Source organism: Toxorhynchites rutilus, chromosome 1, assembly GCF_029784135.1.
Source record: "Toxorhynchites rutilus septentrionalis strain SRP chromosome 1, ASM2978413v1, whole genome shotgun sequence".
Lineage (NCBI taxonomy): Eukaryota > Metazoa > Arthropoda > Insecta > Diptera > Culicidae > Toxorhynchites > Toxorhynchites rutilus.
Window position 1 is genome coordinate 61,268,975 of NC_073744.1, and position 15,736 is coordinate 61,284,710.

Below are 15,736 nucleotides of genomic sequence, written 5' to 3' on the forward strand. Positions count from 1 at the left end.
GAAATTACCGGTCAACTGGGAAAACAGAAAGACCCAAATGAATTCCGATTGGTAATCAACAATGGAGACCATGGGTGTCAGACGATTCACCATCTACATTTGCATATTATTGGCGGCCGTTAGTTGAGTTGGCCTCCGGGATAATCTATTTTTCTGTTTTTGATGTTATGTTACCGCCATCCATTTCATGGCTGTCGGAAATGAATGTAATTAAAGTTATCCTTCAAACTGTTATTCATTTATTGATAATTCATTCGACAATTATCTCGAACTGTACATTTCTCATATTCCCGCCTGCAGTAGATAAAATTTAATCAACGTGTACTGATCAAATATATATTCGACACAAAACACGACAAACAAATATTCAATAATTGGATGCCTAAAATATTTTTTCGGTCTGTTCGTCAAACCTGTCGTTACATGGTTAGGTTGCCTTAAATATTCCAGTCGAAATTTTTCCATGTTCGATGTTTGACATTGTTTGCCACTGTTGATAATTGAAGAGTGGAAAACAAAATAGTGTTTGTACAAATTTCAAACTGAACCTTATCTGTCAAAAAGTGACAAAAAGTGTACGGCCACCTTATGTACTGTACCTCGCAGTACGAAATGTCTTCACTTTTATTCCCTCATCGATGACACATGTTTTGAAACTGACATCTAAAAGAGCATCGGCAACAAAAAGAGCATCGGCAACAAAAAGAGCATCAGCAACAAGAAGAGCAAAGGAAACAATGATGCTGTAATTTGTTTTTTCACAAAATATTGTAAAGTTTGTAAATATCTTCTCATAGAAACCTAGTCAATAACATTTGGCATCGCTGGTAATCTCTTACACCACCCATTAAGCAACCTTGCAAACAATATTGTATGCATACTTCTAAAATCGATGCATTTCAACACCCCACATCGTAACGTGCGCCAGTCTTGCGAGTATCATCAAGTTTGTCAAATATTGTAAAAGCGTAATATTATTTTGTTTGTGATCAGCTGTTGTTGATAAGAAGCTGTGCATCAATCCGGGCCGGCAATCAGTTCTTGTTTTTGGTGCAACTCGTACACATTCTCAGTGATCCTTCCGTACGATATTAATGATAAGACGAACGATGACGGAAGTAGATGTGAAGTTGGGCATTCGACAAACGCTGGCCAAAATCGATGAGGCCTACTCTAAACGGTTGAAAGTAAGTATCCGAATAAGAAAATATAGTTCCGATTGAAGCTGTCCTTCGTTGTTCCAGAATTTTGACGCACAAAAACCTAGTTATACTCAATTGACATGGGAAAATTAGTGATCTGTCTCGAATAAGCATTTTTCTTCTCTTATGAACTTGATTCAACAATAATTTAGTTCTGTACATTCCAAATGTGGAATAAGGAACCTGTTATTTGTAGTAGAGCAATACACGAACCCAGAGCAAAGTTGCGATGATGGTTACGATGCAAACAATTTACATATTTACACTGTAATTCTGCAGTTTTCAAAAATACATGCCAAACAGTTTCAACAAGCAACGCAATTGCAGGCCAAACAACCTTCTTACTTTATGTTACGGATTAACATATTTTTTTCTGTTATCTGTAATAATCCGGTACAACCATAATATTTTAGACTATACTCGTTTTGGTATACGAGTATAGATAGGCGAATGAGTTGAATTTTTCAAGTTTTCTATACTTAAATTCTTTTCGGTTGTAAATTATCACGTACAGTTATATACATACTGTATGGTATCTTATTAACAGAGTTCATCATTAATATAGAAGAATATTAATATTCTAAAGAGATAATATTTTAACAACAGCCGATTATTGATTTCGTAATACGAGTCGACATTAGCGACGATATGAGATTGACATAGTCGCTAATGTCGACTCGTATTACGAAATGGTATCTCAATTGCAAGAACAATCTATTGAGTTGCTATCTTTTTTTTTATATCTGTATTATAGTGACTTTCAACTCATTTTGGCTGGTTCGTCACTTTTACTTCCATTTTTGGAAGAATGTCGGGAGTGAGAATTGAACTCGTGACCTTTAGCGTGAGAGGCATGGATGTTACCACTACGCCAGATCCCCTCCACGAGTTGCTATCTTATATAGCTCAATCTTTTGAATTAAAACGAAAAGCAAACGCTTCAAAATGAGGTTTTTTTCATCTCACCATAGTCATCAAGGATTTATCTCAGGAGAAAACACTTGCAATCAAAGAGGATCGCAGAGGTTTGACCAATGATTGATAAATGCAAAGTTTAAGGACTACTTTCGAGACATGACCGCACAGTTGACGTAAGATTACGTTACTTTACGATTACGTCTTTGTTCCATGTTGATTTTTAACATCTTTGAACGAGATATGCCGCAAACACAATCGATCACGTGTAACGGGAAACGCCTTGCGGTCTACATAGATATATGAGAAATGCAAAGCTTCTGAAGCTTGGAAATGCTTGTTAGGGAGCAACCAAATAACTTACGAAAATCAAGAAATCGTCAATGTCTGGTAATAAGCACTCAAAATGGGTAGTATTTGTAACGCGACCGATATTTAATTTTTGCAATTTGTTCTTGAAAAACGAAATTCTACGCCGAAAACCCAATACTGGGCAAATTTGAGTCTCATGTTTCATCGTACAGCAAATCAAATTCGCGAATACAGAGCTGATAGAAACAGCTTGTATGGATAAAACAAATATGGTGATGGGTTTTCGGAAGAAATTTACGCGTTTTTAAAATCTGAATTATGAATGAAAATTGCTTTATTCATACACAATTATTGTCCTGTGTAATAGACCAGCTATACTCAACACATTGAGTGCCACGGTTTTATAGCGACTATATGGAAATTTTTAAACGCATTAGAGCCGACGTTTCTTTTCGTGGTGGAAGGTATTTTTGTTCGAAAGGGAATGCTTGTTAGCTTTTATGCTTATATTAGTTACCTTTATTATCATATGTTACACGGTCAGTGCTGTCAGTCACCGTTGACTGTCGTAGCCTGAGTAAAAACTCGGTGGCAGTCAGCGTGTTAGCTATGACTATTGCGCTGGTGTTACTGGTTACTGGACTATTGCAATTACTCAATGGCATCACTGATTTTACTGTTTTGAAGACTGTGAAGTAATTTTGACAACAGCAAAAACTATTTGGGATTCGTATTCTGCAAGCTTTTGTTAGTTCGTTTAGTCAATTGATGCATGCTGCTATTAAGAACGGAATTTTTACGACGTAGGTCTACATCTTTGATGTCTATGTCGTTTTTTTTTCTAAAAAATTAAAAATTAGATATCATTAGAAGAGGAATCTATCCAGCAGTTTCTTGGCGTAAAATACTAATAGCGGTTATCTTCGAACCATTTTATGATTTAAATAGGAATGTTATATTTTAATTCCACACACCACTCGCACTTGGCGTAGAACAACGTCTTTCATTAAGGGTGCCAAATCAGAAAACAGGTCATTTTTTTATGAAATAAAGTTAACGTTAGTAACTATTTTTGCCGCGAACGGATTTCAGCGATTTACATACCAAACGAATTGGAAATTCCCTAAGATTTGTTTGATATGCTATACATTATAATCCGCTGGTGTGTAAATGGTTAAAATTCATGAAAACTATAAACGTTTCCAGTTTTCCATACATTTGATTTGCTGATTTGTGAGCTTTTCTACCCTTGCCATCAAAAACGAGCAACTTATCGACGAGCATCGAAGGGGAAATCGTAAGATTCAAATGCTCCTAGAACAAAGGAAAAGACGAAGAACGAAAGGAAATATTTGCCTAGAGCATAAACAGTGGATCTCGCTGAGGCAACGTTTCAGTATCGTTCTAGATACGAAGCAATGAACATCGCTTGTTCTTCCTTGTTTTTCGTCATCACATGTGTTCGTTTCGGATTGAGCTGTGGACGCGACCGAATTACTCACTCGCTGATGTCTTTGGCATTGCAATCATTGCATCAAACTGATGCAATTGCATTAATGTTTTGATCTACACAACACAGCAAGCTAAGCTGTCATCGGCTCACCAAGAAATTAAATGTTCTGGAATTTTGACTGGGATTTGGGTTCGCAAAATACTCCAAAAATATTCCGAAAATACTCCAAGAATTGATAGGCTAAACACAGCGAGCATGCTGTTTCAGGACAGTACATCAGAATATATCCGTCCTCTGTGAATTGTAAGATCTGTTGATCCATGCTTCAACCGGATCTACGTGTATCCGCGATGACAACGGTATGGTGTCGACATCTGGATACGGAATTACTTCTCGTCTAAAACTTATCTTTATAAGATAAAATTATCTTTAGATAGAATTTTTGTAAGAGCATATTTTACCACATGAAGGAAACAAAGTTTGGACACTAATTTGATACGGAAAAGTTAATTTTCATTCATAATTTCTATTTGAATGGTTTCACTGGCTCATTCTGTCTGAAAACCGATTATTATCGATGACGCTTCACTATTGTTTCTGTTTGTGTTGCTGCTTTTTACCCTGCTTGTTTTCGGGTTCTTACTTTTGGTTGAAAATGACTGATAGTTTCGCAGCGAAGCAGCTAATTTTATGAATATTTGCTGGCATATCTTCAGGAACTGAACAGTGTGCGATAACTTCCATTGTACCAAACAAAACCGTTGTATGTGATATCAGCATTAAGAAACACTGTTATCTGCTCACTAACTGGTGCGAATAGGTTGAATTAGAGTGAAGCCGATATTTATATCGTTTTCTTATTTTCGTTGGACAGAATGATATACACGGTGGATAGCTACGATTGCTTTACGATGATATTGACGTATTCGAATTGTATTTCGGTACTTAGAGTAGTAGTCGCTCCTTTTGGTCGGTACAGTTTGAAGAGCACAAATTGGACCAATCAGTTATATATTTGGTATATACGATATAATATATATACCGGAAATTTGTGTTCTCAAAGAAAATGGTTTATTTATCACCTTAATTTATATTATCGCCTTCAAAGAAGGCCCCTTCTGGAGCAATACACTTTTTCCGATGACAATCCAGCCATCGAAACCCTTTTCATAGCTGTATTCAGGAGTAGCCTTCAGTTCGCGCAGCGAATTCGTTTTAATGTCTTCAATACTGTTAAAACGGGTTCCACGGAGCGTTGATTTGCGTTTCGGAAACAGGAAAAGCTCACACCCATGTCTCATCGCCAACAGTTATGCGTTGGAGTAACGTAGGATCTAAATTTTATCGTTCAAGCATGTCTTCAGCCGCTTGATTGCGATAAAATTTTTGAAGAAAATTGAGCACTAGTCGTGCTGCGTTTTGACGTAGGACTACGTCTTTCATTTCTTTACCGGGGTGTAAAATCAAAGTTTCGAAAACGAAAGCGTTACGTCGGAGACCGAGATTTTGAGCGTTAATAGCTCCTAAACAACTGTACGAAATGGTATGATAAACACTTCATTCGAAAGATAAAATGTCTACGCGTTCTATACTTGTTACTTTCTGATCCAAAAACTTGTTTAAATAGTCTTAAAATTGCTTTCAAAACAGGCTATTGAAATCACCAATCGGTATATAAGCGAGCGCCGCTCGGAAATCCACTCAGTTCTAATTGAACAGCGATTGGAGCATGTTGTCGCTGTTGTGGTGAAGCTCTTCGTTTATCATGAAAGCGCGAATGAACGGTGTCACCAAGAGCCTGTTTGTGCACCTCAGGCCAGAAGGGAATCCATCAGGAGGAGAATGATGTCACAAACGGTTCCCCGGGAAGATCTCGAAGCAGCCGCTACACACACACACACACACATACACGCGCGGAATTCTTTCCGTTTGGATGCCATTCAGCATCGAGAAAGATCCGGAAAATAATCTGCCAGTTCCTCTGGGAATTTAAAAATACATTAAAAAAAAAGACGGGTGGGTAATGTCGGGGACATAACCGGAGTGACGTAGGACTATACAAAGGGGACAGCTTTTGTTAAATATATATTTTAAATATATTGTTTTATTTTCTTCTCCTACGTGAATACCTACCTATCTACCTGAAAAAAGGGATTAGTTTACTGTTTACTCTTTATGAACATGTTGATGGTTCTGAAAAGAACCTTTGGTGTTGTGTTTTTGTTATCACTCGATATTCCCATCTTGTTCGGTTAAACCTTCCTGTTTAGCTATTGCGTTTGCCACTCGCCACAGCTTTCACAGTTGGAAAATTTCTTCCCATCCAGCTTGTGACATGTTGTTCAGTAAATTACATTTAATGCGACGTGCCGGAGAAACACTTTGCCACTCACTGAAACTAATTGTTGCCTTGATGAGCGCCGAACCGAAGCTGCTCTGTTCTTGATGCGGGTTTTCTGATTGTCGTGAGCAGCTTTGCAAGCCAACTCGAGCACTCCGACGGCCGAAGCTCTATAATCGCTGTTAGGTATACTGGTGCTCCGGGACCAATCCGTTCGGCCTAGTTACCCTTGCGGAGCAATCAGTGAATGCGACCAACAGGGAACTGGAGACCTGCACGGTTCGAGTGAGACTTTGCCTTTCCCTTAACTTGTCCTCCTTTGTTACGTCCACGATGCCGATGCCGTACAACCACACGGGTTTACGGTTTGAAAGAAAATAAGATATTTTTTGGGGTCCGCGTGTTTTATACTCTAGCGGCACACACTCACAGGATAGAGACAAATCGGCAGACTCAGCCAGAGGGGCGAGTCCAACGAGACGAACGAATGAGCGTTAAAAGGGAGCGATGGCAAAAAAATACATTCATTACGATTTGTTCACTCGTTGGATTCACATGTAGGCTAAAAAGGGTCCTTTTCAGGATCACAAAATTATCTTCAATCTAAAGAGTTTATTGTTTTGTTATCACTCGATATCCCCATCTTGTTCGGCTAAACCTTTCTGTTTAGCGATTGCATTTGCCACTCGCCACAGCTTTCACAGTTGGAAAATTTCTTCCCATCCAGCTTGTGACATATTTTACCGTAAATTACATTCAATGGCACGTCGCATTACCACCACTCAGTATCGGATTGGAGGTAATTTCAACCTGTAATTGAACATTTGCGATGACTTTCAATGTGGGGTCATAATTTGGACCCCGAACTCTATGTTTACAAAAATGTCCAACTAAATAAGTCGCATTACAGGTCCGTCCAATTAGCTAAATGTATATATGTATAATTAATGTACTTTCAATCTAGAAGCAATTTAAGAATTGGTGAAAATCAATAAGCTCAGAACAACTGCCAAATTCACATACTCATCAGATCCTGGCAAACAAATTATGAAAAAAAAACATCAATTTGTGTTTTATTATTAGTTTGGATAACGTTTTAGAAAGCATTGAACTTTATTTCCTAAACTCTTTTTTGGAAGGTTTAATGGCCCTGAAAAGCGCCTTGTTTTATGGAATGGTTCCAATTTAGAAAACTTAGTACTCGTGGTTTTGAAAAAAATCCATTTCGAACGCCCTCGATGCCGCCTTGTTCTGGATTTGCCACCAAAGCAGATTGTATAAAGAACAAACTTTTTTCTTCTGCTGCCTGCTGCCGTTTGCGATTGCGTTTGCCATTCGCCACTCGCTGCAACTGCTTGTTGTCTTGATGTCCACCGAACCGAATGTGTTCTGTTCCGAATGCGGGTTTTCTTATCGTCGCGAGCAGCTTTGCCAGCTAACTCGATCACTTCGGCGGCCGAAACTATATAACGCCGGCTAGGTGGACTGGTGCACTGGTACTAACGCGCTCGGCCTAGCTACCCTTGCGGGGAACTCCAGATCAACACGGTTCGAGCGGGATTTTGCCTTTCCCTTCACTTTTTCTCCTTTACCATGTCCAGACATGGCTGCTTGGGTTGGTTTGTTGATGTGTTGTGATGCGAACCGATGTGGTGTACGGTTTGAATGAGAATGATCGTTACGGCAGCGGAGCGGGGATTTTTAAGCTGACTGGCTGGCTCGAGAATTACGCATGTGTGAGACTGAGACCAATGTTTCGTTCATTTTTTTTCTTTTTCCTTCCCAATCGTGCTTCATTCTATTTCGCTGCTGCTCTGGTTGCCCGTTTTGGTCGGTACGGTTTGAGGAGCACAAAATGGACCAATGAAAAATGGACACATAGTGCATTTGGACAATGCTTGATATTTCACACCTATTCAATTATTTATCTCAAGAAAAATGAAATGTTATTCGTTATGATAGATGCGTAGATATATTTCCTATCAATTGATGAAAAAACCTTTGCGATCTATTGAGAAATGCTCGAGTTATAAGCGTTCCAAATCTCGCATTTTTTCCTACTTGTTCAGTGCCTAGATTTCCATTTCACCCCCTATATCTTCCGGTTAGACGTAGTCCTACGTCAAAAGTAACAAACATATAACGCGTAGACATATTATCTTTCGAATGAAGTGTTTATCATACCATTTCCTTCGGTTGTTTTGGAGCTATTAACGCTCAAAATCTCGTTCTCTGGCGTAACGCGTTCGTTTTCTAAACTGTTAACTTACACCCCAGTATAGAAATGAAATACGTAGTCCTACGTCAAAAAGTAATTTAAATCGGGTAATCAAAAACGAGGGCTCCCTAATGTATCGTAGGATGAAAAATGTTTTTAATTTTATCAAAACATGTCCGTAGTACTATTGGGAAATCTAAATCAGTCGACTTTTAAGCGAAATTATACGCCTTCCGCTTTAATACAATTACTCAAAAACAAAAAATCAAACAATTCTAAAAGCTGCAACTCTGTGTAAATAAGAAAATGAATTTCCAATCAGTTTAATTTTACAACGATTTTACGTATACTATTGCTAATCAAACTGATCGCGAGTTCACCCTGAGGAACCCCCAGTCTGATCCACTGACCCACACCATTCACAGATACATCCTCGCAATATTCTGAATGGAGGTGATTCACAGTCAATATTTTGGCTTCTCTCCACACCCAGATCTGGTGCGAAACTCAAGTTAAAGTAAAACATTCGAGTCATCAAGCTGCAAATAGAGTAGCAATAAAACAATACAAATAGAAACAAGTTACACAACTCAACAGCAGTGGCTGGTCTTCGCTGCTAATCATTTTAGTTGATCTAAACACCTATTGCGCACGAAACTTTGAATAACGCATAGATGTATCGAAAACGGAAACAAATCGAACGCACGTTCGAAGTTGTTTCATTTATTTGTCAAGTTAGATAGAACAACAACAACAACATAACTAACAGGAACTAATAGTAACATTCATTCCCAATAATAATTTGCCATCGTATCATGTCAAGAACATGACATGAATTATTTGCCCATTAGAGGTGTAAGGGTTGAATATATTACTTGCATTAATTTTCTAACAAATTTCTATTCTTTTTTGGTAGACTAGCAACGCCCCAAAGCCTCTGCTCGTGGCAGTGAGCAAAACGAAACCCGTCGATCTGATTGTGGATGGATACTCTATTGGACAACGGGATTTTGGTGAAAACTACATACAGGAGCTAATTGAGAAGGCAAACAATCCAACGATCCTCGAGCATTGTAAGGATATCCGGTGGCATTTTATCGGTCGCCTGCAGACCAATAAGATCAACAAGGTAAAGAAACCATCAAACCCTACACTGCGACAAATAATTCGATGCTCGAGTTCACACAGGTTGTCACGCTGCCCAATTTGCACATGGTTCAAACTGTTCACAACACCAAACTGGCAGATGCTCTGAACAAGGCCTGGGAGAAAGTGAAGGCTGCCAACCCCGACAAACAGACACTAAATGTTCTAATTCAAATCAACACCAGCGGAGAAGATGGTTACTGAAACAGCACACGACACTGGCGCTTCCGTTCAGATTTTCAATGTCTCACTACAATTGCAGAGAAAAGTGGCACCGAACCTGCGGAGGCCGTGAACCTGTACCGCTATCTGTCGGAAAAGTGTCCCAACTTGAACTGCCAGGGTGTGATGACGATTGGACGGTTCGGACATGACTACTCTACCGGTCCCAATCCGGACTTTATCGAGCTGATGAGCTGCCACCAGCGAATCTGCAGCACCTTCGGAAAAGATCCCGCCGAGCTGCTTGTGTCCATGGGCATGTCGGACGACTTTGTTCAGGCGGTAATGTTTTAATTTTCCGAGCGTAGAATTCCTAGAGCGATTATTCATCGCCTCGTGGAACATGCGCGCTATAACAAACACTCGTTTAGACTATGGTTTTCGTATTTTTCCTCAAAATTATTTTGTTTGTGCTTTATATTTTCCACAGATCGAGATGGGCAGCACAATCGTCCGCGTAGGCAGTTCTATTTTTGGAGCGAGAGCGAAGAAAAACGAAGCATAGGAATTCTGCTCCCCCTGCACCATCGCTACCTGCTTCGCGGAATCATCGTGCGGTACGAGTTGAAAGTTGTTTTGTTATTTTTGAATATCGAATCAAAAAAATATAAAAGGTATCGAACGCAATGCGTTGCATACATCGAAAACACGCACTTGACTAATGTGTGGAAAGAAATGTGACCAGCTAGGAAATCTGAGGTGAAGAAATTTTGAATCTTCAGTTGAAACTGTCAGCTTTTTTGTAAACTATCGAATCATTTATTCATTAGCTATAAGCAGTGTTGCCACACGTACAGATTCATCTGGAAAGGTACAGATTTTTTTCGTTATTTTTGGTACAGATTCGGTGCGGTACAGAGTACAGATTTTCATCAAAAAGTACAGATTGGTACAGATTTTCTCCGCGTATGAAATATTTTACATTTGAACAAAGCAATATCAAAGTACATGACGATTTTTACGCCGCAGTATCGCCTGGTTTTCAGAAAAACTTTGTATAAGCATCATCAAACACACGAGTGATTGGCAAATGTAAATGTAGATAGGTAGAAGTACCTATCATCGTAATTGTACCTATTATGGTAATACGAGTGAGTTTTTTATTAGTTTAGAAAACGTATCTAATTTTTAAAGGCTCTAATATGATTGATAAACATCAGAAATCTCTTCTTTGTCGATTTTGGTACTTGATTCCATGCGAAACATTGTTCTTTTGTTGAAAAATTTAGTTTGAAAATAGTGTGTCCCATTGATGCTTGCTTCTTAGCATTTTGCTAAGGAATATGCGGTCAAAATAATGAAGTGGCTGTTTTGATCCAAACTCATTGTAGACGCATACATTACAAACTTCTTGATGTTGTGATTCGACCAATCTATATGATTATATAGAAATAAACATGTATCTTTGTATTAAGGTAAATGATTTCGGTTTGTCCAGTGGAAAACATAATCATGGTTTGTCTGTTTTATTGACAAATGCTTGCACACCATTTGTATTAGATTTACATAGCTGATGTGCTGACTAATGTTGTTTTGTCCAAATGATTTTTATGGCAACCGCTTAGCGCGCTGCAGTTTGTTTATAGTGTCCTTCACGCATAGCAGAAATAATGATTCTCTGTGTTAAGTGTGTCGAGGTGAACACTTCTAGAATGCCCAACAAAAGGCGATATTCTGAAGAAACCCTAAGTTATGAATGGATCAATATGATGACAGAATATGAGAAATGCAACATTTACTTGAATATTAGATTTTTTTTCATTCAAAAATGGTGATTAAATATACCGGACAAACCATGATTATTTTTTGGACAAACCATGATCATAATTTTTCTTTTCTTTTCGTGAAAAAACATAAAACTTTGAATAATGGTGTAGTGAAATAGCATTATGCGTGTCCGACCGGAGCATATTTGTTTGATCCACTCTATTGAAAATTAAATCTTAGGTGAATGTGTTACCAACCTTTTCTCAGTTCCTGAAGAGAAGCGAAAACTGCATCACAACCCCCACGCTTTTGTGATTCTCCTGTCATCCAGCAGAGAGGTCAAGCAACGAGGAGCAGGCAGTTATTTTACAACCGGGAAGCACATAACAGACTAATCTAGAGATGAAACGGATATCCGGTATCCTGCCTATCCGGTCAATATTTGGTATCCGGCCGGATACTGGATATTAGAAAAATAAAGTTGATGGGTCTGAGCCTAGAGGCACGAACGGGATCTTGACATAGGACTGTCATTGCGTGTAGTAATTGCATTTGAATTGAGTTTTTTCATTGTTCAAAATATGTAATTTTTTCTCTTTTGATACATCAAATGGAAGCCCTGAAAAAACCGTTTCCTGTATGAACTCGTATCCTTTACAGGCTAGATGAGATAATGTGGTAGAATCCGGAACCACATTCCGTTCAAAAATGTACACAAAAATACCATTAAAGCCAACCCTTTTCTTCTGTTTATTCAATTATGCAGAAGAAGACAAAGAGTCATCATGTATCATTTTTAAACACAAGTCTAAATTAAGATTTCTATAAATAGAAGCCTAAGTCAAATAAATCTATGACTACAGAAATATATTATAGATAAAAATAGCATTTTCTCCTTCGTCGCCACGTTGTCCGGAACATTGTGATAACTTTATAGCCAGGTGATTTTATATTAAGTATTCTATGGTCATGAGTGCTTTTTGGGAAGTTCATGTGGCTGGTGTAGTCAATTGATCTCATTGGGTGCTAAGTTCTGCTTATGTATAGGAAAGGGAAAGGAGAATGGGCATGTGCATTTGGGGAAGTGAAGCGAGTTTCTTAGGAAGACATATATAGGGAGCATAATATTGGGTTGGGGAAAAACAATGTCGTATATTGTCAATATATGGCAACACTTAAACATATCTTGTGTTGTACTTATCGCATCGGGTCATACTATACGGCTATTATATTATTAAGTCTGTGCTACAAGTGGCGTTTTGACAGTGTTGTGATTGTCCTTTTCAGTCTCAAGTTATAGCGCGTCAAAGATGGAGTCCACCAAGCAAGAAATTCGCCATATTTTACGTTTTTAATACCTGCGAGGTAAAACTGCAAACTGTAGTTTATGGATCCGATACTGTAACGATTCGCACAGCACAGCGTTGGTTTGATCGATTTCGTTCTGGTGTAGTGGCTGTCGAAGATACACCCCGTACTGGTAGGCCAATCGTTGTAGAAACCGATAAAATCGTTAAAATCATCCAAGTAGACCGGCATGTGAGCACTTGCTCGATTGTTCAGGAACTGGGTATAGACCATAAAACTGTTTGGAACCATTTGCAGAAGATTGGATTCCAAAAAAGCTGGATGTATGGGTGCCACACGAGTTGACGCAAAAAAAAATTTTTAGACCGAATCAACGCCTGCGATACACTGCTGAAACGGAACGAACTCGACCCATTCTTGAAGAAGATGGTGACTGGTGATGAAAAGTGGATCACGTACGACAACCTAAAGCGAAAAAAATCGTGGTCGAAGCGCGGTGAGCCGGCCCAAACCATCGCCAAGCCCGGATTGATGGCCAGGAAGGTTTTGTTGTGTGTTTGGTGGGATTGGAAGGGAATCATCCACTATGAGCTGCTCAACTATGGCCAGACCCTCAACTCGGTTCTCTACTGTGTGGTTCTCTACAGCTTGACCGTTTGAAGCAGGCGATTAACCAGAAGCGGCCAGAAATGTTCAATAGGAATGGTGTTGTTTTCCACCAGGACAACGCTCGGCCTCACACATCTTTGATGACCCGCCAGAAGCTATGGGAGCTCGGATGGGATGTCCTATTGCACCCACCGTATAGTCCGGACCTGGCTCCAAGTGATTATCATCTCTTCCGGTCCATGCAAAACGCTCTTGGTGATACTTGTGGTACTAAAAGGCTTGCGAAAACTGGTTGTCTGAGTTTTTTGCAAATAAGGAGGGGGGGAGGTTTATAAGAGGGGGGTGGGATAATGAAGTTACCTTCTAAATGGCAACAAGTTTGCGAACAAAACGGCACATATTTGACTTAAATTGGATAATTTTAAGTATGTTAAATATAGCGTCAAATTTCGATCAGAAATACGACATTTCTTTTTCCCCAACCCTATATTAAGATTGCGACTACTTAAGCTATCATAATTTTACATATGTGAGCATACACTTTCTCTACATCAGCAGCCAGTTAAATTCCTTAATAAAATTTTATTACATTACCAAACAACATACTCGTAATTATGACATCCTGGACCACTATTACATAAATTGTTAGTAGTAAGACCTACACGATAAAAACGTCAACTGAGCACGAATTAATTGCGCAACATACTATACAATAACTGATGAATGTCTATTATCGGTAAATGGAGAATAATTCATTATACGCATCAACTCACATTGTGAGCTAACGCTCGAATTTAGACAAAAAGATTGCTCGTTACGTTGGGTAGATAAGCGAGCGGTAAGTGCAATCGAAAGAAAACATACCCAAGCGGTTTTTTTTATGAAAAATGAAAATATTACATTTTTCATAATTAGAAAAAGTTGAAAACCCGGACATTTTTGACGTAGGACTACGTCTAACCTTTCAATACAGGGGCCCATTTGAATATTTCGGTATGAAAAAATGTTCAGTTTTTGAACGCTAATACCTCCTTAATTAATGAAAGGATTTTGGTTCTAAATACACACATTGATAGGGAGTATCCTCAGCAATTGTTTATTTGCTACACATTTCGGGTTTTCAGCTTATATAAAGTTCAAATTGATGAAAAATTGAATGAATTCCCTACTTTCCCATACATTTTTTCTGCGCTCCCGCAGAAAACAGCTATTCATTACAAGCAACCATGGATACAGGCGAAACGTATGGACAAGGTGAAGGAGGGAGACAAAAAAGAGATTATAAATAAATATAGGCGGCCGCTACAACGTTAACTATATGGCTATATAAAGTAAGCGATGATGGGGTTTGGCCACATTCTATCATCGGACGCCAAGCAGGAAAGACGCTATCTTGAAATTGATTTTCAGCATAAGAGATTGTTGCATTTGCCGGGGATGTATGCGGTGCGATACCGCAAGAGTGAGAGACAGGAGCTTCAATGGGATGTGGAGCAGGAGAGCCTATCGAAGTGTGTTAAAAGCGGTGGTAGCGTCGCGCCGGGTAATTGAGTGGCTAAACGCGCTCGATTTGATAGAATGCTGGAGTTTTTAAACGGTTTCATTTAGCTGTGGCATATTTGTATGTTTGTATGTAACATGTTTGTCTATGGCGCTGTACCACATGAATTGAAATTTAACCCCTTTCCTTTTGACCGATTGATCTGAAATTTGGAACACATCTTTATCTCTGCAGTCATTATAAAACTGCATATTTCATGGTCTTGAAAATATAAGATGGCGACCGCTACAAAATGGCGGATTACATATTTTCTCAAAACCCCATCAATATGGGTATCAAATGAAGGACTTGACTAGTAGAACACAGTTATTCATGAGGAGTGCAAAGCCCAATTATATCGTGATACCAGACGGTAAATTCCTATTACGAGATGCTTGCCATCAACTGTGTGTTCGTTGCCGGCTGAACAATAACCACCGCACGACATTTGCAAATTTTAATTTTTTCATATTTGAGTCTAAACGTTTGAGTGTTCGCTGAGTGCTGAGGTTTTATTTTATCTATTGATTTTTTCTGTAATTTTATACATGAAAAGTTGATGATTCTGGGATCTGTGCTCCATGATATTCGAATTATGGACAAACCCTTGGTGTAGTCCTACGTCTCTCCGGTTATGTCCCCGACATTACCCACCCGTCTTTTTTAAGTGAGGAGGACCACTTTACGGTAACCCGTTGGGGGAAAAGTGGTCACTCGCACATATCATGCTAGAAGGGATAGATTTATGCGTGTTTTCTTGTCC

General features: G+C 38.9%; 1 protein-coding gene across 1 annotated transcript; it reads left to right on the plus strand.

Annotated features, from left to right (window-relative positions):
- Positions 1–970: 970 nt before the first annotated feature.
- On the plus strand, positions 971–10,458 carry LOC129775703 (pyridoxal phosphate homeostasis protein). The gene is made up of 5 exons (XM_055780730.1): positions 971–1,187; positions 9,358–9,570; positions 9,630–9,783; positions 9,850–10,091; positions 10,240–10,458. Exons 1-5 carry the CDS (start codon positions 1,095–1,097, stop codon positions 10,312–10,314), a joined length of 777 nt encoding a protein of 258 aa, XP_055636705.1. The 5' UTR covers positions 971–1,094; the 3' UTR covers positions 10,315–10,458.
- The last annotated feature ends 5,278 nt before the right edge of the window (positions 10,459–15,736 follow it).